Source organism: Saccopteryx leptura, chromosome 3 (genome assembly GCF_036850995.1).
Source record: "Saccopteryx leptura isolate mSacLep1 chromosome 3, mSacLep1_pri_phased_curated, whole genome shotgun sequence".
NCBI lineage: Eukaryota > Metazoa > Chordata > Mammalia > Chiroptera > Emballonuridae > Saccopteryx > Saccopteryx leptura.
The window spans coordinates 371247699-371271858 of record NC_089505.1 but is presented as its reverse complement, the minus strand read 5'-3'; the positions used below and the strand labels follow the sequence as shown (position 1 = coordinate 371271858).

The window sequence follows — 24160 nt, the reverse complement described above, 5'->3', positions numbered from 1 at the left end:
ACGCGGCCTCAAACCCAAACCTTATTAACATCTGCCCCACCTCCCGCAGGCAGGTTCATGCGTCACAGAGGGCAAGCAATGCCTGAGCCACCCGGCACTGCCAGCCACAGGCTTCAGTGACGTTATGCCTTGCAGGTCATCTGAAAAATAACCAGATAGCAAACACAGGCACGTGGTGTGCACTGAACAGCTCCAGCTGGCTGCAGGGAGCAGAGGCACCCAGGGGCTTGTCTCCCTCACGCCTCCAGATTACCCAGGCGGTGCTCTGAGGCACAGCTTCCAAGTCAGCAGGAATCCAGTCCCCTCCCTGGAGGTGTTGGGTAAGATCTGGGGACCCTGGTGGAAACAGTGGGCTCTTTTTCTGAGGGATTGTGGCCCCTGGGAGCCTTTCCTGTTTGCCCGCCCACTTCTTCTTATTCCTGTTTTGACCCCTACTCTCCCCCAGTTTCAGCCCACCCTAGAGGGGGCACCTGCATCCCCACTGTCACATCTCTTCGGTCCTGCTGGTGTCATAGCATTGTGGGCTAACCATAGGGTTGTGGGATGACGCTCTCTGGCTTGGTGAGGGGGGCTACATTCACAGCCTAGTCCCAATGTGGCAACACTGGTTCCGGCGATGACCCAGACTGAAGTTCCTTCAGGGGCATGGACATCGGGTTCTGCACCAGCAGCTCAGGCGACATGAAAAGAACATTTGAGAGGTGGGAAAGGTAAAGTGTAGTTGCACCTGTCTTCCCCTCACTGCCTCCTCCTCCGCCCCAGAAATGTGGCCAGCAGGCTCACTGTCTGCCATCTCCCTGTACTCACTCAAGGACACCCCATAAAAATGACTCAGCCAACTGCTCCCATTTCTTCATGCCTGTTTTGAATACTGTAACTGGTGTGTTCCATTTGCCCATTGCAACTTTCCAAGTGACCGCTGCTCCCAGGTTGACGGGATTGTAGCACGTCCACACGCCGGTGGGTGGCCCTGGGTCACTTCAGTACGCTGAAGGCAGCAGAGTGTGGACCTGCATCAGAAGACATGTGCCCAGGGAGGCTGCCTGGCAGGGAAGTGTGTCTGCAAGGCTGTCACAGACAAGCGAGTTTCAGAACAGAGCGCCAGTCCCAGCCCCAAATCGCCTCACCCCTCCCTCGTGCCATCTCTCTTGGGTGGGCATGATCCTCTTCCCCACCACCACTGTGCCCCGTGCCCCAACCCAAGAGCAAGTAAGAAACCCCCTGAATCACGCCGTCTGCCGCCGTCTGTTAATGGCATTTAATAGGTGTGTCCCTCTATATCAAAAAGCCAGTGAGGATCACCTGCACCTTGGAAGGGATTTGTTATTTGAGGGTTAGAAAGGGGGTGAGGCAGTTACCTCTCCCAGATAACACCACCACCCCCCTTCACCCACTGCCTCAAGTATAATACAACCATCTGGAAGTATTCGCTCATAAAAACATGTAGCCGTTTGGGGACTGGCTGGGGATTGGTGGCCATATGACCATTGCCAAATAATCACCTCCACTCAGCAGTGTCTAGAATTAGGGATGCGCCTGCCCGTCCCTCCCATTTTTCTTGCAGACGGCGTACCGTGATGAGTCATCAGACTTCGGCCGTTACTTCTCCCAAGGTGTCCCAGCTCTTTCGCAGAGCACCTCTGGGGACTCCAAGGTTATATCGAGCATGGCTTTCAACCAGCCGCACAGGTTTCTGAGTAATCAGTGTTCTTCTTAATTGAGGTACTTTTCAAGTGAGTGTAACAGCTGCTTAATTGGTCTCAGAAGAAGGAAGACTTTGCACTGACCAGAAAAACCAGTCTGATTTCCTTCTCATCCCACCTTCCTCTGAAATTCCGTGTATCTGGGCTTTGCTAGCAGAGGGTCAGAGAACAGCATTCTTTTTCCTTATGTTTTTCCATTGGTCCATTTGGCCGGTTTCCATTGGTCCATTGGACCCAGACCTGTTTTCTCCTTGTTCCGCTGTTAAGACCTGTTCGCTGTAGCTGCCTCAAGACTGTTTTGTATCAAGTGCAGACAAGAAAGGAGCCACAGGCTCAGGGGAGGCTTGCATGGTGGCCTCGCAGACTCAGGGACCGAAAGGAACCACACAGATGGTCTGAAATGAAAACTTTGCAACTAAAAGCAGTTCGTGGTGGGTAGTCACGTCTGAGAGTGGCATTTTTCTCTAAGCAAAGGTCCACGCTTACCTAATCAAGCCTGTCTGTTGTCCTTTGCGTCCACTATAATGTACCTGATAACAGGCAGGTAATTTTTCCCTGCCCCCTCAGAGCAAGCATCCCACCAGAGCAGGAACCAACGAGTCCCCTCATGCAGGGGGAGTCAACCTTTTTATACCTACGGCCCACGTTTGTATCTCTGTTAGTAGTAACATTTTCTAACCGCCCACCGGTTCCACAGTCATGGTGATTTATAAAGTAGGGAAGTGGCCCTGGCCGGTTGGCTCAGCGGTAGAGCGTCGGCCTGGCGTGCGGGGGACCCGGGTTCGATTGCCGGCCAGGGCACATAAGGAGAAGCGCCCATTTGCTTCTCCACCCCCACCCCCCTCCTTCCTCTCTGTCTCTCTCTTCCCCTCCCGCAGCCGAGGCTCCATTGGAGCGGGGATGGCCCGGGCGCTGGGGATGGCTCCTTGGCCTCTGCCCCAGGCGCTAGAGTGGCTCTGGTCGCGGCAGAGCGACCCCCCAGAGGGGCAGAGCATTGCCCGGTGGGCAGAGCATTGCCCCTGGTGGGCGTGCCGGGTGGATCCCGGTCGGGCGCGTGCGGGAGTCTGTCTGACTGTCTCTCCCCGTTTCCAGCTTCAGAAAAATACAAAAAAAAAAAAGAAAAAAAAAATAAAGTAGGGAAGTAACTTTACTTTATAAAAATTTATAAAGCAGAGTTACAGCAACTTAAAGCATGTAATAATAATTACTTACCAAGTACTTTATGTCGGATTTTTGCTAAGTTTGGCAGAATAAATCTTTATAAAACAACTCACTATAGTTAAAGCTATCTTTTTATTTATACTTTGGTTGCTCCGCTACTGCCCACCACGAAAGCTGGAACACCCCCTAGTGGGCGGTAGGGACCAGGTTGACTACCACTGGAAAGCCTCCTCACATCTCTGGCTGTTCCCTGAGCTATCCATGTGCAGGGCAGACTCCAAGCAGCCCGGCTAAGTTAGTAGAATTGAACTGGAGTTTTACTTCCCATCCATTGCCAAGGAGACACAATTCACAGGTTGAGCTCAGCTAAGTTAATATAGCCTGATTTAAAAAAATTAATCCCCTTCAGAAAAACATAAGAAATTTGCTCTGGCTGGGTACCAAGTTGGTTAGAGCATTGTCCTGATATGCCAAGGTTGTGGGTTCAAATCCCCAGTCAGGGCACATACAAGAATCAACCAAGGCCCTGGCCGGTTGGCTCAGCGGTAGAGCGTCGGCCTGGCGTGCGGGGGACCCGGGTTCGATTCCCGGCCAGGGCACACAGGAGAGGCACCCATTTGCTTCTCCACCCCCCCCTTCCTCTCTGTCTCTCTCTTCCCCTCCCGCAGCCAAGGCTCCATTGGAGCAAAGATGGCCTGGGCACTGGGGATGGCTCCTTGGCCTCTGCCCCAGGCGCTAGAGTGGCTCTGGTCGTGGCAGAGCATCACCCCCTGGTGGGCGTGCCGGGTGGATCCCGGTCGGGCGCATGCGGGAGTCTATCTGACTGTCTCTCCCCGTTTCTAGCTTCAGAAAAAAAAAAAAAGAATCAACCAAGGACTGCATAAACGAGTAGAACAACAGATCAATGTTTCTCTCTCTCTCTCTCAAATCAACAATAATAAAGAAATTCAGAGTTTCTATCACATTATTTTCAATGTTCAGGAAGCAATCTAAAATTACTTGATGCATGAAGAAACAAGAAAATATGATCCAAACTCTTGAGAAAAGATAATAAATGGAAATCAACTATGAAGTAATTTAGATTTTGTAATTAAGCAACTTCTATAACTATGTTTAAGAATTTAAAGAATGTCTTGGCTGAGGTCATGGGTCCAATCCCTCCCTGGTCAGGGCTCATGCAAGAAGCAATCAATAAATGTATAAATAAGTGAAACAACAAATTGATCTCTCTCTCTTCCCTTCCTCTCTCTCTAAAAGAATCAGTAAATAAAAAAATTTAAAAGAATAAAGAAAAATGTGCTTGTAATGAATGAAAAGATAGGAAATCTCAACAGAGAAATAGAGGCTATGAAATAAATCAAATGGAAATTGTAGAACAAAAAGAAATTTGAACAAAAAATTTGTCAGTTGAGCTTAACAACATTGACAGAAGAGCTAGTAACTTGAAGATAGATCAACAGAAATTAACCAATATACACAATACACAGAAAAAGACAGAAAAAATGTACGGAGCCTCAGGGAACTGTGGAACAATAGTTAAAGATTATACATAATGTAGTAAGAGTTCTAGAGGAGGAGGAGGAGGAAGAAGAAGAAGAAGAAGAAGAAGAAGAAGAAGAAGAAGAAGAAGAAGAAGAAGGAGGAGGAGGAGGAGGAGGAGGAGGAGGAGAGGGGAAGGAGGAGAAGGAAGAGAGGCAGAAGGAGAAGAGGAGGAAGAGGAGGAAGAGGAGGAAGAGGAAGAAGGAAGAATTGTTTGAAGATATAATAGTCAACAAATTTCCATATTTGATGAAAGGTATAAAATTCTACATATTTAAGAAGTTTGCCTGACCAGACAGCGGCGCAGTGGGTAGAGCGTCAGCCTGGGATGCTGAGGACCCAGGTTCAAAACACTGGGGTTGCCAGCTTGTATGCGGGCTCACCAGCTTGAGCGTGGGGTCACTAGCTTGAGTGTGGGATCATAGACGTGACCTCTTGGTCTCTGGCTTGAGCCTAAAGGTCGCTGGCTTAGCTGAAGCCCCTTCCCCAGTCAAGGCACATATGAGAAAGCAATCAATGAACAACTAAGGTGCTGTAACTATGAGTAGATGCTTCTCATCTTTCTCCCTTTCTGTCTGTCTCTCTCACTAAACACAAACAAAAAACAAAAACAAAAACAAGAAATCCCAAGTACCGTAGTTTTCACTCCATAAGACGCACCTGACCATAAGACGCACCTAGAGTTTTAAGGAGGAAAATAAGAAAAAAAATATTCTGAACCAAATGGTGTGTTAAAATATTTAATAAAATATACCACAATATTTCAACAATGTAAACTCAACAGCAGTATTAACAACCATTAGCACTGTTATTAACAAATGAGAAGAGTCTTTAATATTCAAATACTCTTCTAGTTGTCCGGGAACCCACAGCAGCTAAAAAATATGAACATTTGCTCCACAAGACACACGGGCATTTTCCCCTCGACTTTTGGGGAAAAAAAGTGTGTCTTATGGAGCAAAATATGATAGTTTAAACATGGAGAAAACTACATTTAGGTACAACATAGTTAAGCTGTTGACAACCAAAGATATGACAATTTTGCAAGCAGCCAGAGAAAAACATGGGACTATTCAGTGAGACAACAGTACAAATACCAGCTGACTAAGCCCTAGCCGGGTAGCACAACTGGTTAGGGCATCGTCCTGATATACCAAGGTTATATCCTCAGTCAGGGCACGTACAAGAGTCAACCAATGAATGCATGAATAAGTGGAATCAACAAGTCAATTTTCTCTCTCTCTCTCCCTTCCTCTCTCTAAAGATCAATCAGCAAATATTTAAAAAAATAGTAAAATATACCAGCTGACTTCCCATCACATAAAGACTGGAAGACAGTGGGATAATATCTTTAAAATACAGAGAGCCTGACCAGGCGGTGGCGCTGTGGATAGAGCGTTGGACTGGGATGCAGAGGACCCAAGTTTGAGACCCCGTCGCCAGCTTGAGCGCTGGCTCATCTGGTTTGAGCAAAGCTCACCAGCTTGGACCCAAGGTCACTGGCTCGAGCAAGGGGTTACTCGGTCTGCTGAAGGCTCACGGTCAAAACACATACGAGAAAGCAAGCAACGAACAACTAAGGTGTCGCAACGAAAAACTGATGATTGATGCTTCTCATCTCTCTCTGTTCCTGTCTGTCTGTCCCTGTCTACCCCTCTCTCTGACTCTCTGTCTCTGTAAAAGAGAGAGAGAGTGTGTGAGAGAGAGAGAGAGAGAGAGAGAGAGAGAAAGCAATCTGCCCAGAAGTCTACATCCAGTGAAAATGTTCTTCAGGTAGGAAGGTAAAAGCAATACAGGTAGTCTTTTTTTTGCCACAAGCAAACTATGAGAATTCAATGCCAGCATACCCTCTGAACAGAATATTACTCTTAATTTTTCTTTCATCTAAAATTTGCCCAAACTATCACCCTTCAGTGTATCCCAAACATTTTTAAGAAGTAGTATTTTCCTCATTCATTTGTTCTAGGGATTTAAGAAATATTTAGGTTACCCTCTCTTTAAAAACTGTTAATTTGAAATGTGGTTTTTATTTTTTATTTTTGTGGATTTAAAGATTTTATTTATTGATCATACAGAAAGAGGAGGAGGGGATCAAGAAGTACAGTTGCTTCACTTTAGTTGCTGATTGCTTGCTTGTCATGTGTGCCTTGACCAGGCGAGCCCAGGGTTTCAAACTGGCCACCTCAGCATTCCATGTCGATGCTCTAGCGTCTAGAGTCCAGCCACTGCGCCACCACAGGTCAGGCTGCAACGTGTTCTTTTAGATTGACACAGGTGATATTATTGTACTTCTCTTTTTTGTAATTAATTTTAACTTAATTGTTTCTAAGTCAGAGAATACGGTCCTGAGATAATGTGATAAAGAAGACTTGAGAAATGATAAAATCTGGACACTTTGCACAAAATCAATGACCAGAAGCTCTGGCTCACGTTTTGCTTGAACATCCGGAGAGCGGCAGACCTGGGCGTCTCCTTACCTTCTCCGAGGGGGAGCCTGAGGGAGCCCCCTGGACCGTTTACTTTATGGGACGGGAACTAACACGGTGAACTGTCCTCTCTCATCTCGATGAACTAATTACACACACCGGACAGCCTACAGGAAACCACGACCCTTTTTTTCTAGTTATGCTTGTCCACTTGGAGTGACTGACCCCTGGTCAGGCACCTTTGGGACTCAGCTTGTGAAGACCTGGCCCCTGTGAGTGAGGGGTGTGTGTACCCGCTCTCTGCCCTGTCTGCTGCTGGCCCCTGTGAGTGAGGGGTGTGTACCTGCTCTCTGCCCTGTCTGCTGCTGGCCCCTGTGAGTGAGGGGTGTGTACCCGCTCTCTGCCCTGTCTGCTGCTGGCCCCTGTGAGTGAGGGGTGTGTGTACCCGCTCTCTGCCCTGTCTGCTGCTGGCCCCTGTGAGTGAGGGGTGTGTACCTGCTCTCTGCCCTGTCTCCTGGAGAGGAGGTCCCAGCAGCGCCCAGTTGGGCCCATCCTGGCTCAAGTCTGCTGCCACTGGAGAAGGGACCACAGTGCCCAAGAGAGGTCGGGACAGTGTGACCAGAGTGCTCTTCTGAGGCCAAGGAGACTTGGGCAGGGGAGCGGTAGGAGTTGTGGGGAGAGGAGAGGAGCTTGACACAGAGAACTGCAGCTGAATGAGAGGCACGATCCACCCACCTGCTCATCCCTCACTGGTGTCACCTCTTCTCGGAGGGGCAATCACAGCCAGTTGTCACTCAGGTCTCTCTTCTTTGCCACCAAGAGCTCCTTCCTCACTAGTTTAAAATTCAACCACCGCCACTGCCTTGAGGCTGCACCCGGTCATCCCTGTATCGCGAATTCTTCATGCATTTATTGACCTGTAGTCCCGATCGCCATTGGCGTGGCATGCACCTGCGAAGCTTCCCCCCAGGGGGCGTGAACTGTGGGGACCACGTGGGGACAAATGCCCACACCCACCTCACTGGCCCAGAAGGGGCGGGGTTGGTGCTTTGGCAGGACACGCCCCCTCTTAGAGCGGGCTGCAGGAGTGAGCTGGAGGAGACGGCGTCTGACACTGGACACGGGGACAGGCAGGCGGGCGAGGGCTGGACCCCCTGTGAGACGTGCCAAGCTCAGGGCAGACTCACATCAGGGAGGCGAGAGTGCACTCCCCCCCAGCCCCGCCCCCGGGAGACCCTCATCTCAGAGAGGACGGGTCCGTCACCCAGTCCGCACACAGAGGGTCAGGGTGAGGGAGGGTAGGAAAGGGAGGGGTCGCCGCAGCAGGGCACGGTGGAGGCTGAGCCCCACGCTGACCAGGAGCCCCTGTGCGCTGACCAGGAGCCCCTGTGCGCTGACCAGGAGCCCCCTGTGCGCTGACCAGGAGCCCCTGTGCGCTGACCAGGAGCCCCCCGTGCGCTGACCAGGAGCCCCCCGTGCGCTGACCAGGAGCCCCCTGTGCGCTGACCAGGAGCCCCCTGTGTGTTGACCAGGAGCCCCTGTGCGCTGACCAGGAGCCCCCGGTGTGCTGACCAGGAGCCCCCCGTGCGCTGACCAGGAGCCCCCTGTGCGCTGACCAGGAGCCCCTGTGTGCTGACCAGGAGCCCCCTGTGCGCTGACCAGGAGCCCCCTGTGCGCTGACCAGGAGCCCCTGTGCGCTGACCAGGAGCCCCCTGTGTGTTGACCAGGAGCCCCCGGTGCGCTGACCAGGAGCCCCCGGTGTGCTGACCAGGAGCCCCCGGTGCGCTGACCAGGAGCCCCCTGTGCGCTGACCAGGAGCCCCTGTGCGCTGACCAGGAGCCCCTGTGCCAGGTCCAGGAGCCCCCTGTGCGCTGACCAGGAGCCCCCTGTGTGCTGACCAGGAGCTCCCTGTGCACTGACCAGGAGCCCCTGTGCGCTGACCAGGAGCCCCTGTGCCAGGTCCAGGAGCCCCCCGTGCGCTGACCAGGAGCCCCCTGTGCGCTGACCAGGAGCCCCTGTGCGCTGACCAGGAGCCCCCTGTGCCAGGTCCAGGAGCCCCCTGTGCGCTGACCAGGAGCCCCTGTGCGCTGACCAGGAGCTCCCTGTGCGCTGACCAGGAGCCCCCTGTGCACTGACCAGGAGCCCCCTGTGTGCTGACCAGGAGCCCCCTGTGTGCTGACCAGGAGCTCCCTGTGCACTGACCAGGAGCCCCCTGTGTGCTGACCAGGAGCTCCCTGTGCCAGGTCCAGGTCCCGCTGCCACCTGTGGCCTCCGTGTTGCACAGGCTCCTAGAACAGCACATGGCCCTGGCCTGCACAGTCGTGTCTGCAGGCGGCTGATCCCCCTTGGGAGGGCTCCGGAGGGAAGAGGCAGGTGTTGGTGCAGATGCTGGTGATCGGGGTCTGCTGCTCTGAGTCTGGAGGGTGACAGCAGGTGCTCACACCGGGCCTTTGCAGCGAGGAAGGCCTGGCTTTCCTGGTGTCGCGGGGACAGAACCATGGGGCTGTAGGTTCTGAGTGTGAGCCTCTAGGGCAGCCCCCATCAGCCGGGTTCCCAAGTGTGCTGTGGGGGCGTGTGTGCGTGCGCGCGCAGAATTTAGGGAAACAGGTGACTTCCCAGAACCTGCAGGCGCCTGGCCTAGGTTTGGCTCATCCCTCACTCACAGGCAGGACAGAGACGTTTACAGAGATCTCTGCCTGGGTCTGTCTAGAGGGGTTTCTCCTGACAGCTCACAAAGGGGGGAGAAGTGCCAAACATCCTCCAGGTAGAAGAAAGGGCCCAACATGAGATCAAGGCTCCAGAGGACCCAGCCCAGCGGGGGCACACGTGGGAATTCCCTGAAGGAGGCCAGAGGGTCTCCGTCTCCCGGGAGTGTCTGAAGTCAGATGCAGTCAGCCTCCCTCCTCTTGGGGTCCACCCCGAGGGGGGCTTTGCCAGCCTCAAACCCAGACCCAGAGAACGACTGCCCTGAGCACAGGTGGAGCTCCCCAGTCTCCCCACCCCAGATCCGGGGGCTAAGACCTGAGACCATGGGACGCTGAGACACTGAAGAGAACCAAGGACAAGCCCTGCAGGCCAAGCTGTGACCACTGTTCAGGTGACACTTCCTCAGAGCAGCGGGACGAGGGAAGACCCAGAGGAGAAGCAGCCCAGCAAGGAGGGGCTGGAAGGCTGCGACCTCTCCCTGCCCAGTTCCCCCGTGGGATTGGGTGGAGACCCAGAAGTTCTCTTTCTAGTTGAGTCCAGCAAAAAGGGAGAGGCCTCTGCAGAACTCTGACAGCCTCCTGGCCAGATGCTCTCTTCCGGAGCACCCCTCTCCTGAGACCGCCTGGCCTGCAGGCTCTGCTAACTCACAGGTCCCTCCCCGCCACCCTGGGAGAAGGGAGACCAAACACAGGGTGTGCAGAGGAGGGGAGGTGCTCAGCCCTGCTCAGAGTCAGCAGGAGCCCCTTGGGGGGAACAGCTGAGCTGGACACACACCCCCATTGTCTCCAGCCTTCCTGGCAGGGACTCACCAGTTCTGATGACCATCTCACGGGAGAAACACGAGTTTTCCTGGGAAGTGCACGTGACGGGTTTGTAGGCAGAGCTGTTGTTGGCCTGCAGCTCGTGTGGGAGCACCGCAGGCGGCCGTCTGGGGAAGGGGCCGGGCAGAGTCCGGCTCAGGGCCCACGGGGGCTGACCACAGTCTCCACTCACTGAAGATGCAGGATGACCACAGGCTCACTGCACCCCAAGTGAAACAAGAGTGCATCATAACACATCCCCAAGACATACCACAAAGTACCTGCCACCCTCGAGAAAGCTTCCCGGCCCTGGCAGGTTGGCTCAGCGGTAGAGCGTCGGCCTGGCGTGTGGGGGACCCAGTTCGATTCCCGGCCAGGGCACATAGAAGAAGCGCCCATCTGCTTCTCCACCCCCCCTCCTTCCTCTCTGTCTCTCTCTTCCCCTCCCGCAGCCAAGGCTCCATTGGAGCAAAGATGGCCCGGGCGCTGGGGATGGCTCCTTGACCTCTGCCCCAGGCGCTAGAGTGGCTCTGGTCGCAACAGAGCAATGCCCCAGAGGGGCAGAGCATCGCCCCCTGGTGGGCGTGCCGGGTGGATCCCAGTCGGGCGCATGCGGGAGTCTGTCTGACTGTCTCTCCCCATTTCCAGCTTCAGAAAAATACAAAAAAAAAAAAAAAGAAAGCTTCCCTACACACATACAGAGACACAGACACACAGACATACACACACACACACACACACCACACACAACACACACACACAACACACACAACACACACACAGACACACACACACAGACATACAGAGACACAGACACACAGAGACAGACACACACAGAGACACACAACACACACACACACAACACACAGACACACACACACAGAGACACACACACACACACACACAGACACACACACACAGAGACACACAACACACACACACACGAGCGCCTTCGCCCGACACCGAAAAGACCCACAGGGCTGCCTTCCATCCACCTCGGTCGGCCTCAGCTTTGTCTACACACACCAGGGTTGACCACAGGATTAGAAGGACCCTTCTCATGGTCATGAGTTGGGGGAGGCAGAGAAAGAGCCTGACCCCGAGTCCTCCCTCCAGGACCTCCAGACTCATACACCCCAACTCCTGTCCGCCTCTCCTCTTCCTGGGTCCCAAGCCCTGTGGTTTTCATGTGTATATATATCCTCCCGGCCCCTCACCTGACCCAGCCCTGAGCTGGGCCCTGATGGATGACAATGTCATCTTGGGAAGGCTTCCTGGGGTTCCTGAGTCAGCAGCCTCTGCAGCCCAGGGGGGAGGAAGAGGTGAGTCACAGCCCAGGGGGGAGGAAGAGGTGAGTCACAGCCCAGGGGAGAGGGGACGGGGGACTGGTCTCCCCACCTGTGTGTCCGCCCGTCTGGGCCAGCCTCAGACTCAGCCATCACCTTCCCTCCTGTAGCAGACCCATTGGCGGGACACCGGGTTTGACCCTCGTGGAGGAGATGGGGACAAGATTTGTGGGGGCCCACAGAAGGCTGAGGGAAGATCCAGAAACCCCTGAGCTCCTGAGCGGGGGCCCAGGACTGAGACGAGAGAGGACAGTTCATCCTGTTAAGTTCACGGTCCGTAAAGCAAATGGCCCAGCGGGTTCCCTCAGGTGCGCCCTCTGTGGAAGTGAGGGGGTGCCCAGGCCCTCGGCACTCCGGTGTTCAACCGAAACGTGAGCAAGAGCTTCTGGTCGTTGACTTTGTTCAAAGTGTCCAGATCTTATCATTTCTCAAAAGTCTCCGTCTCATATCTCGGGACCATATTCTCTGACTCAGATACAATTAACTTGAAATCAATAAAAGAAAAGATGAATACAATCTTTTTTCACATGTAAAATTTTAAAAAGAAGAACACTTCAAATTAACGCAGCTTTAAAAAGAGAGCATCTTACCTATTTTAAAAAAAAACACCTAAATATAAATATGCCACTTCTCAAAATGTTTGGGGTGATGCAGTGAAGGGTGGTAGTTTGGACAAAATTTATATCCTTCTGAACTTGTATGAAAGAAGAATAAAGACACTATTCTGTTCAGAGGCTCAGAGTCTACACTTTTCTTTTTGAAATAAATTCAAATCTTTAAAAGAGTTGCGAACAAGAGTGAGAATGGTTCTGTGTAACCCTTTTCACACTTTCCAAATTTTAACACCAAACATAACGACAGCCCGCTGATCAGTCACACCATTCACATGGTTACAACACTATTCTCCAACCCACAGAGCCCAACTGCGATCTCACCAACTGTCCCACCATTCCATCTGAGACCACGTGGTTATCTTGCCTTCCTAGTCTCCCTCAATCAGGAACAGGTTGTCTGTCTTGTTTTCTTTCATGACCTTGACACTTTTTTTTTTTTTTTTTTGCATTTTTCCGAAGCTGGAAACGGGGAGGCAGTCAGACAGACTCCCACATGCGCCCAACCAGGATCCACCCGGCACGCCCACCAGGGGGCGATGCTCTGCCCATCTGGGGCGTCGCTCTGTTGCATCCAGAGCCATTCTAGTGCCTGAGGCAGAGGCCACAGAGCCATCCTCAGCGCCTGGGCCAACTTTGCTCCAATGGAGCCTTGGCTTCGGGAGGGGAAGAGAGACCGAGAGGAAGGAGAGGGGGAGGGGTGGAGAAGCAGATGGGCGCCTCTCCTGTGTGCCCTGGCTGGGAATCGAACCCGGGACTCCTGCACGCCAGGCCGACGCTCTACCACTGAGCCAACCAGCCAGGGCCAACCTTGACACTTTTGGAGAGACTTTTGGAAGAGTGAAGTGTTTTCTAGAAAGTCTTACCATTTGGGCTTGCCCTGCCCTCCTCACTACCTGCAGCTTAAGCACTTTGGCAAAAGCACCGTGGAAACGTGGCTGTGCTCTGCTCACATTCCACCTCAGGACAAGTGATGCTGGCTCATCCCCTCACTAGTGATGCTGGCTCATCCCCTCACTAGTGATGCTGGCTCATCCCCTCACTAGTGATGCTGCTTGACCTCGACCACTTGGTGAAGGTGGTACCTGGCGGTTTTTCCACTGTCAGGTCACACTCCCTCGGGCACTTGCCAGTTACGGGGGCTTCTCTCTCTTTTGGGGGGGCTTCTCTCTTTGTCATCTAGTCAGACAGTCGGAGCGTAGTTATTCCTCAGCGAGGTAGACTTTCCACTCTTGCAACCACACCCGGGGCCTTGAGGTGGGAAGATGTGGAGAGAAAAATGTCGGTGGGTCTTAGCTCATCCTCTTGAGACCACAGGTCCCCTGATGGGAGAACACAGCTCACTCCCAGCCCCTCCACCATGTGACCCTTTCCCCTCGACTCTGGCCTGCAGTTCAGCCCACTGGAAATTCCTGATGCCCCATGTGGAGAGAGAAGAGCAATAGATGGTGACAGGCCTGCATGGTCAGTCCAGGGGACCAGGCGGGGTTTAAATTCAGCACGAACATTTACAACCATAGGCTCTGGCCGGTTGGTTCAACATTAGAGCGTTGGCCTGGCCTGTGGAAGTCCCAGGTTCGATTCCCAGTCAGGGCATATAGGAGAAGTACCATCTGCTTCTCCTCCCACTGTTCCACCTCTCTTTCCCACCCACAGTCATGGTTCAAATGAGCAAGTTGGCCCTGGATGCTGAGGATAGCTCCATGGCCTTGCCTCAGGTGCTAAAATAGCTTGGCTGCTGAGCAACAGTGCAGCAGCTCCAGATGAGCAGAACATCAGCTTCAGATGGGAACTGTCGGGTGGATCCCGGTCGGGGTGCATGCAGGAGTTTGTCTCTGAACCTCCCTGCCTGTCACTTGATAAAATAAATAAGTAAATAAATAAAAATAAAATTTACAGCGATAACAGAAAGGAGAGAGGTCCTGCTCCAGGCTGGGAATTCAGGGGGTCCTGGTAACTCCAGCAATCTCCTTGGCAGAGAGGGAGGAAGCCCTTAGCTGTGGTGAACTGCAAAGGCCCTGGGGCACCAAAGGGGCAGCCAGCCCACCTCAGTTCACGGGAGATTGGGGGCCGCCCTGCAATTGGGAGGGCAGGTGTGCAGACCCTGCGGGGAGGTGTGCAGGTGGGGAGACTGAGGCTGGGTGGCCCGAGGAGCTGGGAGCGGGGAGCAGGTGTGTGGCCCCAGCACTCTTGCGTGCTAGGAAGACGCGGCTTGCCCACCATATAAATGGTGATGTGAACAGACTGACTCCTCTTTGTGGGCCCCCTACTCTATCTATTCTCAAGATTTAACTCTGACTAACCTAACTGGTCCTGGCCAGCAGCCACCCCCTTGGGAGTTGATGGTTAACTGTTTTGCAAGCCTATGCCACATCATAATGCAGATTCTTTTTTTTTTAATTTTTTAATTTTTATTTATTTATTATTTATTCATTTTAGAGAGAGAGAGAAAGGGGGGAGGAGCAGGAAGCATCAACTCCCATATGTGCCTTGACCAGGCAAGCCCAGGGTTTTGAACCTGCGACCTCAGTGTTCCCAGGTTGATGTTTTATCCACTGTGCCACCACAGGTCAGGCCATAATGCAGATTCTTGTCAGGAATACCAAGCTGGTGTTGATGTCAATTCTACAGAATTACCCGCCATAGGGTCACGAGGAGGTGGGCTCCTGGCTCGCCCTGCATCCTCTGCCCGGTCCATCGCCACTAGGGCAGCTACTACAAAGCATTTATGTAACAGCTGTCAGGGAACCGAGATCACCTCTGCTCTAACCCCCTCCCTGCAAGTAACTCTTCAATAAATCCTGTTAGGACCTACTGAGTTGCCTGCCAAGGTCTCAAGATGCCTTTATATTTCGGTGGTCACTGTACCGCCAGTGCACACGCAGACAGCCCCCGCAGGGTCTCCTCCCGCACGTGCCCGACACCGAGGGTCCTGCCTCCCCACCCTCCAGCATGTCCTCTCAGCCACCGAGCTCAGCCTGACAACCCTGAGCGGGCTTTGGCTTCACCTCTCCCAAGCTGGTCGGCATCTGTGGCCCTCGTCCAGGCCAGCAAGGGGCCACCGTGGGCACTTCCAGGCCTTTTATCAGTTCTCATTCTCTCCAACTCAGGTGCCCACCAAACAGGAGTTCCACTGGCCACTGTCTCCTCCCAGTCTCTGCATCCCACTGAGCTAGGCAGGCTTCACCAACCCTGCCATGTGCCCCAGACCCTCCATCCCACTGAGCTGGGCAGGCTTCACCAACTGTGCCATGTGCCCCAGACCCTCCATCCCACTGAGCTGGGCAGGCGTCACCAACCGTGCCATGTGCCCCAGACCCTCCATCCCACTGAGCTGGGCAGGCGTCACCAACCCTGCCATGTGCCCCAGACCCTCCATCCCACTGAGCTAGGCAGGCTTCAGCAACCCTGCCATGTGCCCCAGACCCTCCAATTCCTCCCCCCTCACCTCCACACAGAGGCCAACGCGGGCCCTTCTGAAGAGCTAGACCTGAGCTTTGGCCTCCTGCTCATCCCGTGCTGGGCCCAGAATGCAGGGGCTATCCCCGTGTTCTGCTGCCTGTAGTCCACCTGGGTGGTTCTGTCCAGGTGTGACCAAAATGCAGGCGTGGATGTCACATGAGGTCTGCTGAGCTCTGGGCCAGAGGGATGTGGGCTTGGACACGGAGGGCAGAGACAGCTGGAGAGGGTGCAGCTGAACGGGAAGTTTATTGTCTCTGGAAGGAGTGAAGGTTGTGGTCCCAACGCACAGCATGACTCTGCCTGGCCCCCCCTTGGACAGAGGTGACTGGGACTGGGGAGGGGTTGATCAAGGAAACAGAGCAAGTTGAAGCCAGAATCAAGGCTGGAGCCACCATCCGGCCTTGCCCAGGCTCTTGCTGGCCCTCACCACGCCGTTCGTTCAGGGCGAGGAACCATAAACAAGGAGCCATTACACCAAACTCGAAAAAGGTTTCTTCTCCAAGGAACCAGGGCAGAGCTGGCCTGGTCCAGGGTGGAGGCAAGGACATCCTTCCCACTGCTTCAGAAGTGAACGTCTCCCCCGGTGTCGCGAAGAGAGGGAGGGGGAATGAGGCTGGGTGGGAGGACAGAGCTGGCCTGCAGGGCCCAGGGGGAGGCGCTCACAGCAGGACCCTGAGGAGGCCGAGGCCTAGTGGACACAGCAGCCCCCCTGGCAGGGCCCCGGGGGAGGCGCTCACAGCAGGACCCTGAGGAGGCCGAGGCCTAGTGGACACAGCAGCCCCCCTGGCAGGGCCCCGGGACGCTCTGGGGCGGGGGGCGCAGCATTGCAGAGACTACGGGAGCAGCACCCCCGAACGATCCTGGTGAGCACCTTGGTTCCCCGGCGCGTTGCCCACTGCCACTCATACATCGTGTTGGTGTTGGGGCACCGGGGGGCGCAGCGCCTGCTGAGCAGAACTTTCACCATCAATTCTGTAGAAGAAAGCAGGCAGGTGGCACCCCGGCCTCCAGGAAGAGACTGGGGGCAGGGGACGGTGGGGTGTGCTGTCCCCATGAACAGCGCCCTCGGAATCAGAGAACGCCCCACCGGTGCTACCAGACAGCTCCTCCTGACCCTTTTACAGGCCACACCCCACGAAGCACAGGACAAGGTCACCTTCAAGTCACAGTCAAGACGGGGCCCAAGACTGCTGGCCCTCCTGGGGGCTCTTCCCTGAAACAGCAGGTGGCCCAGGCCAGCCCAGCCCGCCCAGGAGCCCGTGAGGGAGAAGCAAGCTGGAGAGCACAAGCTGGTAACCACAGAGGTCCCGCTGGGCACTCCGCCCTGGGCCTGGGCAGAGACTTTGCAGAAACCATGGGGAAGCAGAACATTCCAAACCCAAACTGTGGGAGAAAAGACCCCCCCTGGGTAGAATTTACCATGATTCTATTGTATCATGTTGTGTTGTTTGTTATGTTGAATTCTATTATGAGTTGTATTATATGATAATTGTATCAGACCATCTCTTCCCAGCTACAGAGTGGTTTGGGCTCACCTGAAGGCAGGCAAGAGGCAGGACACCTGCTTCCGAAGCCCTCAGGCCCTGAATCTGAGCAGCTGCCTCTTGTCCCCGGGGTTTGGGGTGGAGATATCCAGGCAAAGTTGGGGGGGCAAACTAGGGGCTTGGAAAGAGCTTTCCTTACTCCAAGAGGCTCTGGTCCCAAGCACCATGACACGGCTCCCAGCTACCCCTGTTCAGGCTGAGAAGCTGCAACTTAAAACTCAGGTGGGGCCACAGGTAAAGAAAGCAAAATTGGCCTGGCCTGTGGTGGCGCAGTGGATGGAGCTTCGACCTGGAATACTGAATACTGAGGTCGCTAGTTCGAGGCCCCAGGCTTATCCGGTCAGGGCACAGACCAGAAACAACTATTATGAGTTGATGCTATCTGCTTCTCCCCACTCCCTTTCTCTTTCTCCTCTCCCTAAAATCAATAAATAGAATCTGAAAGAAAGAGAAAGAAAGAAAGAAAGAAAGAAAGAAAGAGGGGCAGAGAGGGAAGGAGGGAAGGAGGGAAGGAAGGAAGAAAGGGAGGGAGGGAGGGAGGAAGGAATCAAAATTGGGTGAAAAGTGCAAATACTCAAAGTGCTGTGCACCCGACAGCCATCTGCAAAGTCCTTCTCTCAGTAAGGGATGCCCACAGGGACAGTCCCTATGGAGGCCAGGGGCAGAATCAGGAGGGGCTGGGCTCCCATGCATGTAAAAGCCCACCTAGAATTTTAACAGAAAGGTGAAGTAGGAGGAACCCCGGTGCCTGTGATGCTGGCACGATGCTGGCTGTGGGGGTGGGGCGACCCTGTCCACTAGTGCCACCAAGGCAGAGGCCACCTCCGCATTAGGGCCACAACCTCAACTGCGCTCACATTTCTCATCAGCACTTCCCCTTACAGATTTATTCCCAGGTACTCCAATAATCGAACAGCAAACACTTTCTAGTGACATTACTGTGAAGTCAGGAGACGGGAGATCTGAGGTGCATTAGGGGAGGCTGATTAAAGAATGATGCCCAGGCCCTGGTCAGAGGGCTTAGCAGACAGAGCACCATCCTATGGCACTGAAGTTGTGGGTTCGATTCCAGATAGGGCACCTTAGCAGAAGCAATCAACGAGTGCCCAACTAAACAACAGAACAACTAAGTGGAGCCATGAGATGATGCTTCTTTTTCTCTCTCCCCCTCTTCCCCCCTCTCCCTTTCTTTCTCAAATCAATGGAACATTTTTTAAAAAGAAGAAAAAGAAAAAAAAGGATGATAGCCCAACCAAGCCTCTAGGACTTGGAGCCACAGACTGGAAGCAGCTCTGCCCTTGCTGGCAGGCACCCAGGGACCCGGCCCCATGTCCCAGGACCAGCAAACCATGATCACGGATACTCCGAGAACAGATGGTCGGTCCACCTCCCACTGACTCTGGCCATCTGTCCAGTTCTAGTGGTTTGTTAGTGACATTTCAGTGGGCTTGGGGATGTGTTCAGGTCTGAGTTTATAATCTCCTGTAAGGCTTGTTTTTGAAGTGGAGTCCTACCTGGTGAGGCCCCCCCCCCCCCCCCAGTCAGCCCTGTGGGCGTGTGGCCTGCTGAGCAGCAGGTAAGGCCGGAGAGTCCTGAGTGCAGCGTCTGCTTGGCTGATCCTGCTCTTAAGACCATGCCGCTGGCCTGCCCGCCCACCTGTCCTGATCTCGGGTAAATTCAGTCACACCAGAGCTTCCGTCCTGCTTACAGGTCCTAGGGGACTGATATTTAGTAACTGGTACTTCAAAGGAGGAGGAAAGGGGTTGCCCAAGTTCAGAACCCTGTGTGGGAGGAGAGAGCACAAGGTGCCCTGGGACAAAAGGTCTCGGGGAGCCCCCTCTGTCCCCCAGCCCTGCAAAGACCCCCCCAAGGATCCATACGGGAGAGGCTGCGCACCACCCCTGGCCGCGCTCTCAGGGACTCACTGAAAGAGATGATCACCGCGTGAGAGACGCAGACCCGATCCGTGGAGGAGCACACGGTGGGCACGCACAGATCCTCCGAGGGGACTTTGAAGCACTTGTAGCAGGTCAGGTTCCCACCTGTGGGGCAGCCCCGGGGACGCTCTGGAACAGGGCTGCGCCCCGCCCGAGCGCACTGCGCCCCAGCGCAGAGCCCTGGAGATGGAGATGCGAGATTGAGATTCTTCCGGGCGCCAGGCCTGGAGTCCCCGAGGGCCCCCACGACCTCCGCCTGCCCAGCCCAGCCCAGCCCGCCCCTCACCTGGCGGTGCTGGAGTGCCACCAAGCTCCTGCGGGACAGCCCCGGGGCCGCGCTGGAGCCGGACTGCGCCACCGTCCACCAGTAGAGCCCACACGACTAGAACCAGTCCCTCCATGTTGCGGAGGGCTCAGCCTGTCGAGAGGAAGGGGCAGCGGAGGAGTGTTTATCCCGGTGCCCCTAACACCCCCAGTCCCACCCCTCCTGTCGGCCCCAACGCCTTGAACCCGAGTCATCCGCTGCCCCTCCTACCAGCTGGGCAGACCCCCCCTTGCAGAACCTTCCCTCGCACCGCTGCAGGGAGCGGAGCCTTTTGAAGGGAGTCAGCTTCTCCCGGAAGGGCAAGGTGTGTGTGTGTATGGGGGGAGGGGGGGGGGGCTGTGAGCCCCTTCTCAGCAGCTCCTGCTCTAGAAAAGGTCTCCTAGGGTCCCTGAGGACGGCAGCCTCCACCTCCAGCCGCCTCCTGACGGAGCAAAAGTGGGGGCAGGGACTTGTCTCCAGTCCCTGGGGCTACCCCCCCTGGGCTAGCGTCAGCTCTGATGCATCCTTCTCTTCCTATAGGGACCCAGGTGGGGCAGGGCCTGGCTCTCCACGAGAGGACGCAGAGACCAGATTGGGTCCCTGCCTCAGGGGCGCCTGGATGGCTGAAACAGAGAGGTCCTGTTGGTCAAATAAGTTTGTAAATATGATATATATGTTTGCTCGCTTGTGACTTATATTGGGTGTGGGGGACAGGCTATAAGCAGGCCAGGTCGTTGTAGCCTAAGGTTTGGTTTTAGGACTAAGCTTTTCCCCCACACCCTTGACTGATTGTATGATCTGGGTGGTGTACTCTCATGAGGAATCCAATTATGCCTTGGATAAGTGACTTTGTATCAGAGACTTCCTTGTTTGTATATTGGATTAAGGGATTTTGGTTTTCTACACTATAAAGTGGGACAGACCAGGAGCTTGGACACACAGTTCCTGCTATCACGATTGCAGGGGCTTCCCTGATCCCTGGCCCTTCATGGGAAAAGCTGGTTTTCTGCTTTTCCCTTGTCTTCTTTTGTGGTTTGCCTTTCTTGGTGAGACACCAATAAATAGGATGGCCCACCATCCTCCGACTCTGCCGTTTATTTACCATCTGCCCGAATCCAATGGGAACCTGCATGGGCCAGGCGGCTGCTTTGATAGTGACAGCCATGGCTCCTGGCCTTACAGGTCCCTTCCCTCAGGTGTGGCCGAAATGGTCAGGTCTGGTGTTGGGGGTGGTGGGAATAGGTTAAGGGCCTCAAGGGGGAGAGAGAGGAGGGATCATTGCAGCTAGAAAACAGATGACCTGTGGACCATCAGAGACATGACTAAGGGCAGTCCAATGGCAGAAACGTCGTGAGTCTGACGGGGAGTGGGAATCCTGGAAGGGACCATGCTGGAGGGCCATGGGGGTGGGGTGGGGGGACGGGGGTGAGTGGGGGGAGGGAGGAAGAGAGGCAGGAGGAGAGGGCTGGGGAGGAAGTGGTCAGGTCACAGCCACTGAATCGTGATTTTTTTTTCCTTCCTTCTGTGTGCTTGGGGCCACACTCTGGGAGGCCCGAGAGCAGAGAGGGGAACTTTGAGCTCCAGTGAGCACCTATCAAGAGTGTCAGGCCTAAGCTAAAAGTTGTTCCCAGCAGATGCCAGTTTCTGTTAAGATTGCTTAGATAATTGACCCTAACAAGATCACAATAGTCTGGCCCCAAGCCAATTTCAGCCAGGTTGTAAAAATAACGTAAGTAGACATGTTTCTGTAAGTACAATACGAGTAGGCGGGTATTGTAAAGTACCGTACCTACCTCACTTCCACGAGTTTACGTAGAGACACCAAGTCCAGATGAATTTTGAAGGGTTTTATTAAAAGGAGGAGATTTATTAAATATGCCAGCCGAATATGGGGCATTGCAGACCCAAATTGTGTGCACCAAATACATTTCAGAGGCTGGTTATATACCCTTGATCACTGTAAAGCCAGTAGCCACGGCCACCATCACAGCCGCCTGGCCCATGCAGGTTTGCGTTTGATTCGGACAGACGGTAATGAAACAACGGAGCCAAGAACTAGTGGGCCATTGGCTTTAATCCTAGCTTGCACCCGGTGGGCAAGAAATATACACAGTGGGAAAACACTTCCCTTTCCATTCAGGGCTCCCAAAGCCACCAACTCATCCGAGTTTCCTAGAATCAAAGGTTTCTAGCTCACCAGCCTTATTCACCTCTGTTCCCCATCTCTTTGTTCTAACTCTGCACAAACTAGCTTCTCCTCTCCTCTCTTCCCCATGGCCTTTCTCTGCTCTCTTCTCTAATGCTAATCTCAGGAACCGAGAGAGCAAGCTCCTGGTCTGCCCCATTTTATAGTGTAGAAATCCAAACCTTTAATCCAATATACAAATAAGGGAAGTCTCTAATAAAAGTCACTTATCTGAGGCATAATGGGATTCCTCAAAAGGGTGGGAAAGACTTAGTCTTAAAACTAAGCCTTTGGTTATAACGACCCTGCCTGCTTACAGCCTGTCCCCCACACCCAATGCAAACTATAAGCGAGCAAACCTACATATCATATTTACAAACTTATTTGACCAACAATCACATACAGGCTGGGGGGAGCATGACATCATGACACAATTATTAACAGGCTTATAACATTTGTTTAGGGGATTCATAAGGACATAAAAACTTTCAAGGTAATACAATCAAAGACATTTACAAATCTTTCAGTATCTATCTCCTCTTCTTTGCTAGAGGTATGTTACTCTCAGGGTTCCAGGAAAGGAGAAAGAGCCAAAATCAGTGTAGGGTGGAATGTAAATTCGCTCTCTTATTGAAAGAGAAAAGAAGTTCCTCAGACAACCTTTATTCTATAGTTAAAACTAAATGACTCATTGTCCTAGAAAGGTCAGGAAGCTTCCACATTCTTCTCCCTCCCCTCCCCAAGGAAAGGATGGGTCAGAAAGCCTGACCTTTCTTCCCAAAATATCAATATTAATTTTGCAACTTTCTGGTACCTTAGCACACAGGAAGGAAGCTTCCATCCTCGAGGGTTCAAAGGAACCGCCATGGGAACGTCTACCAGACGGATGGACAAGACTCACCGGATGCCAGCAGCCTGTGCCAACCATTCCCCTATATAACCTCCCCCATCTCTGCTCTGGGTAGTTGTCATCCTTGAGACACGACCCCCTGCCACTCAAACCAGCCTCAAATATTGGTGTTGGAGGTGAGAGGTTCTGGCATCCTCTGTCAGAGGGGTGGGCTCTTTCCGTCCAGTATTACAGAACGGTTCCAGGAGACCTCCCTGTATACCAAAGCAGGACAGAGAGACGGACTGGGAGACTGAAAAGCAGAAGGAGCACCGTTTCAAGGGCCTGCAAGGGATGGGGGTTGGGAGGGCTCTGTTCTGCTCAGGGCCTGCCCTCTCTGGGCTGTGCCGTGAGCCTCCCACCCGCTCTGCCCTGCTTGTTGTATTAGAGGGGTGAGCGCAGATATCGCTGCACACAGACCTCAGAGTTCCTGTTTATCTGATGCCACACATGGTGATGTAAAGTACCGTACCTCATTTCCGCGGGTTTATGTAGAGACACCAAGTCCAGATGAACTTTGAAGAGTTTTATTAAAGGAGGAGTTTTATTAAATATGCTGGCTGCATATGACTAACATGGGGCATTGCAGACCCAAATCATGCATGCCAAAAACATCTCAGGGGCTGGTTATATACCGTTGGGCAGATAAAATGTATTATGCTCACTTTGTTAAAGACGGCACTGCCCACGTGGAGGCCGTCGCCCAGGTGATATTAATGTGTGTTGGGGGCAGGCTATGGGCAGGCAGGATCGTTGTAGCCTGGGGCTTGGTTTTAGGACTAAGCCTTTCCCACCCTTTTTGATGTGGGGTGGCACAATCCAATTATGCCTCAGAGAAGTGACTTTGTATTAGAGACTTCCCTATTTTGTATATTGGATTAAAGGTTTGGATTTCTAACTATAAAATAGGGGCAGAGCGGGAGCTTGCTCTCGGTTCCTGAGATTATCATTAGAGGAGAGAGCAAAGCAGAGAGCAGAGAAAGGCCACATGGAAGAGGCCAGGAGAAGCAGCCAAGATGGCGGAGTGTTGAGTGAGAAGCCAGTTTGTGCAGAGTTTGTGCAGGGAGAAGGAAGGAGATGGGGAACAGAGGTCAATAAGTCTTGGTGAGCTAGAAACCTTTGATTCTAGGAAACTCGGATAAGTCAGTAGCTTTGTGAGCACTGAATGTGAGTGGGTTTTGGAGCCCAGTGTGTGTTTTTACTTGCCCGCCAGGTGCAAGCTAGGATTAAAGAGGATGGCCCACCAGTTTTTGGCTCCGTTGTTTCTTTACCGACTGTCCGAATCCAGTGCGAACCTGCATGGGTCAGGCTGTTGTAGTGGCAGCCCTGGCTTCTGGCTTTACATATACCCTTTGACCATGTACAGGTTGGGGGGAGCAAGACATCATGACACAAGGTTATAACATTTGTTTAGGGGATCCATAGAAACATTAACACTTTTAAGGTAATACAATCAAAGACATTTACAAATCTTTTAGTGCAGGGGTTGAGAACCTATGCCTCACTAGCCAGATGTGGCTCTTTTGATCGCTGCATCTGGCTCGCAG

The 24160-nt window shown here is 53.4% G+C and overlaps 1 protein-coding gene across 2 annotated transcripts; it reads right to left on the bottom strand.

Moving 5' to 3' along the window:
• Positions 1-15992: 15992 nt before the first annotated feature.
• LY6L (lymphocyte antigen 6 family member L) lies at positions 15993-19835 on the bottom strand. Of its 2 annotated transcripts, XM_066379688.1 has the most exons (5): positions 19771-19835; positions 19522-19653; positions 19224-19415; positions 16454-16726; positions 15993-16412 (listed from the first exon to the last, which is right to left on the bottom strand). In XM_066379688.1, exons 2-4 carry the CDS (start codon positions 19634-19636, stop codon positions 16488-16490), a joined length of 546 nt encoding a protein of 181 aa, XP_066235785.1. In that variant the 5' UTR covers positions 19637-19653; positions 19771-19835; the 3' UTR covers positions 15993-16412; positions 16454-16487. The 2 variants fall into 2 exon arrangements, with proteins under 2 accessions (XP_066235785.1, XP_066235786.1); XM_066379689.1 differs by having other exon boundaries at positions 15993-16726; positions 19224-19340.
• Between the last annotated feature and the right edge of the window lie 4325 nt (positions 19836-24160).

Excerpts from the sequence above, each read along its gene's own strand:
- LY6L (XM_066379688.1), bottom strand. The coding sequence starts at position 19,636 with ATGGAGGGACTGGTTCTAGTCGTGTGGGCTCTACTGGTGGACGGTGGC. Across the intron at positions 19,416-19,521 it reads TGGCACTCCAGCACCGCCAG|GGCTCTGCGCTGGGGCGCAG; the intron begins GTGAGGGGCGGG and ends CTCCATCTCCAG. Across the intron at positions 16,727-19,223 it reads CGCGGTGATCATCTCTTTCA|AATTGATGGTGAAAGTTCTG; the intron begins GTGAGTCCCTGA and ends TTTCTTCTACAG.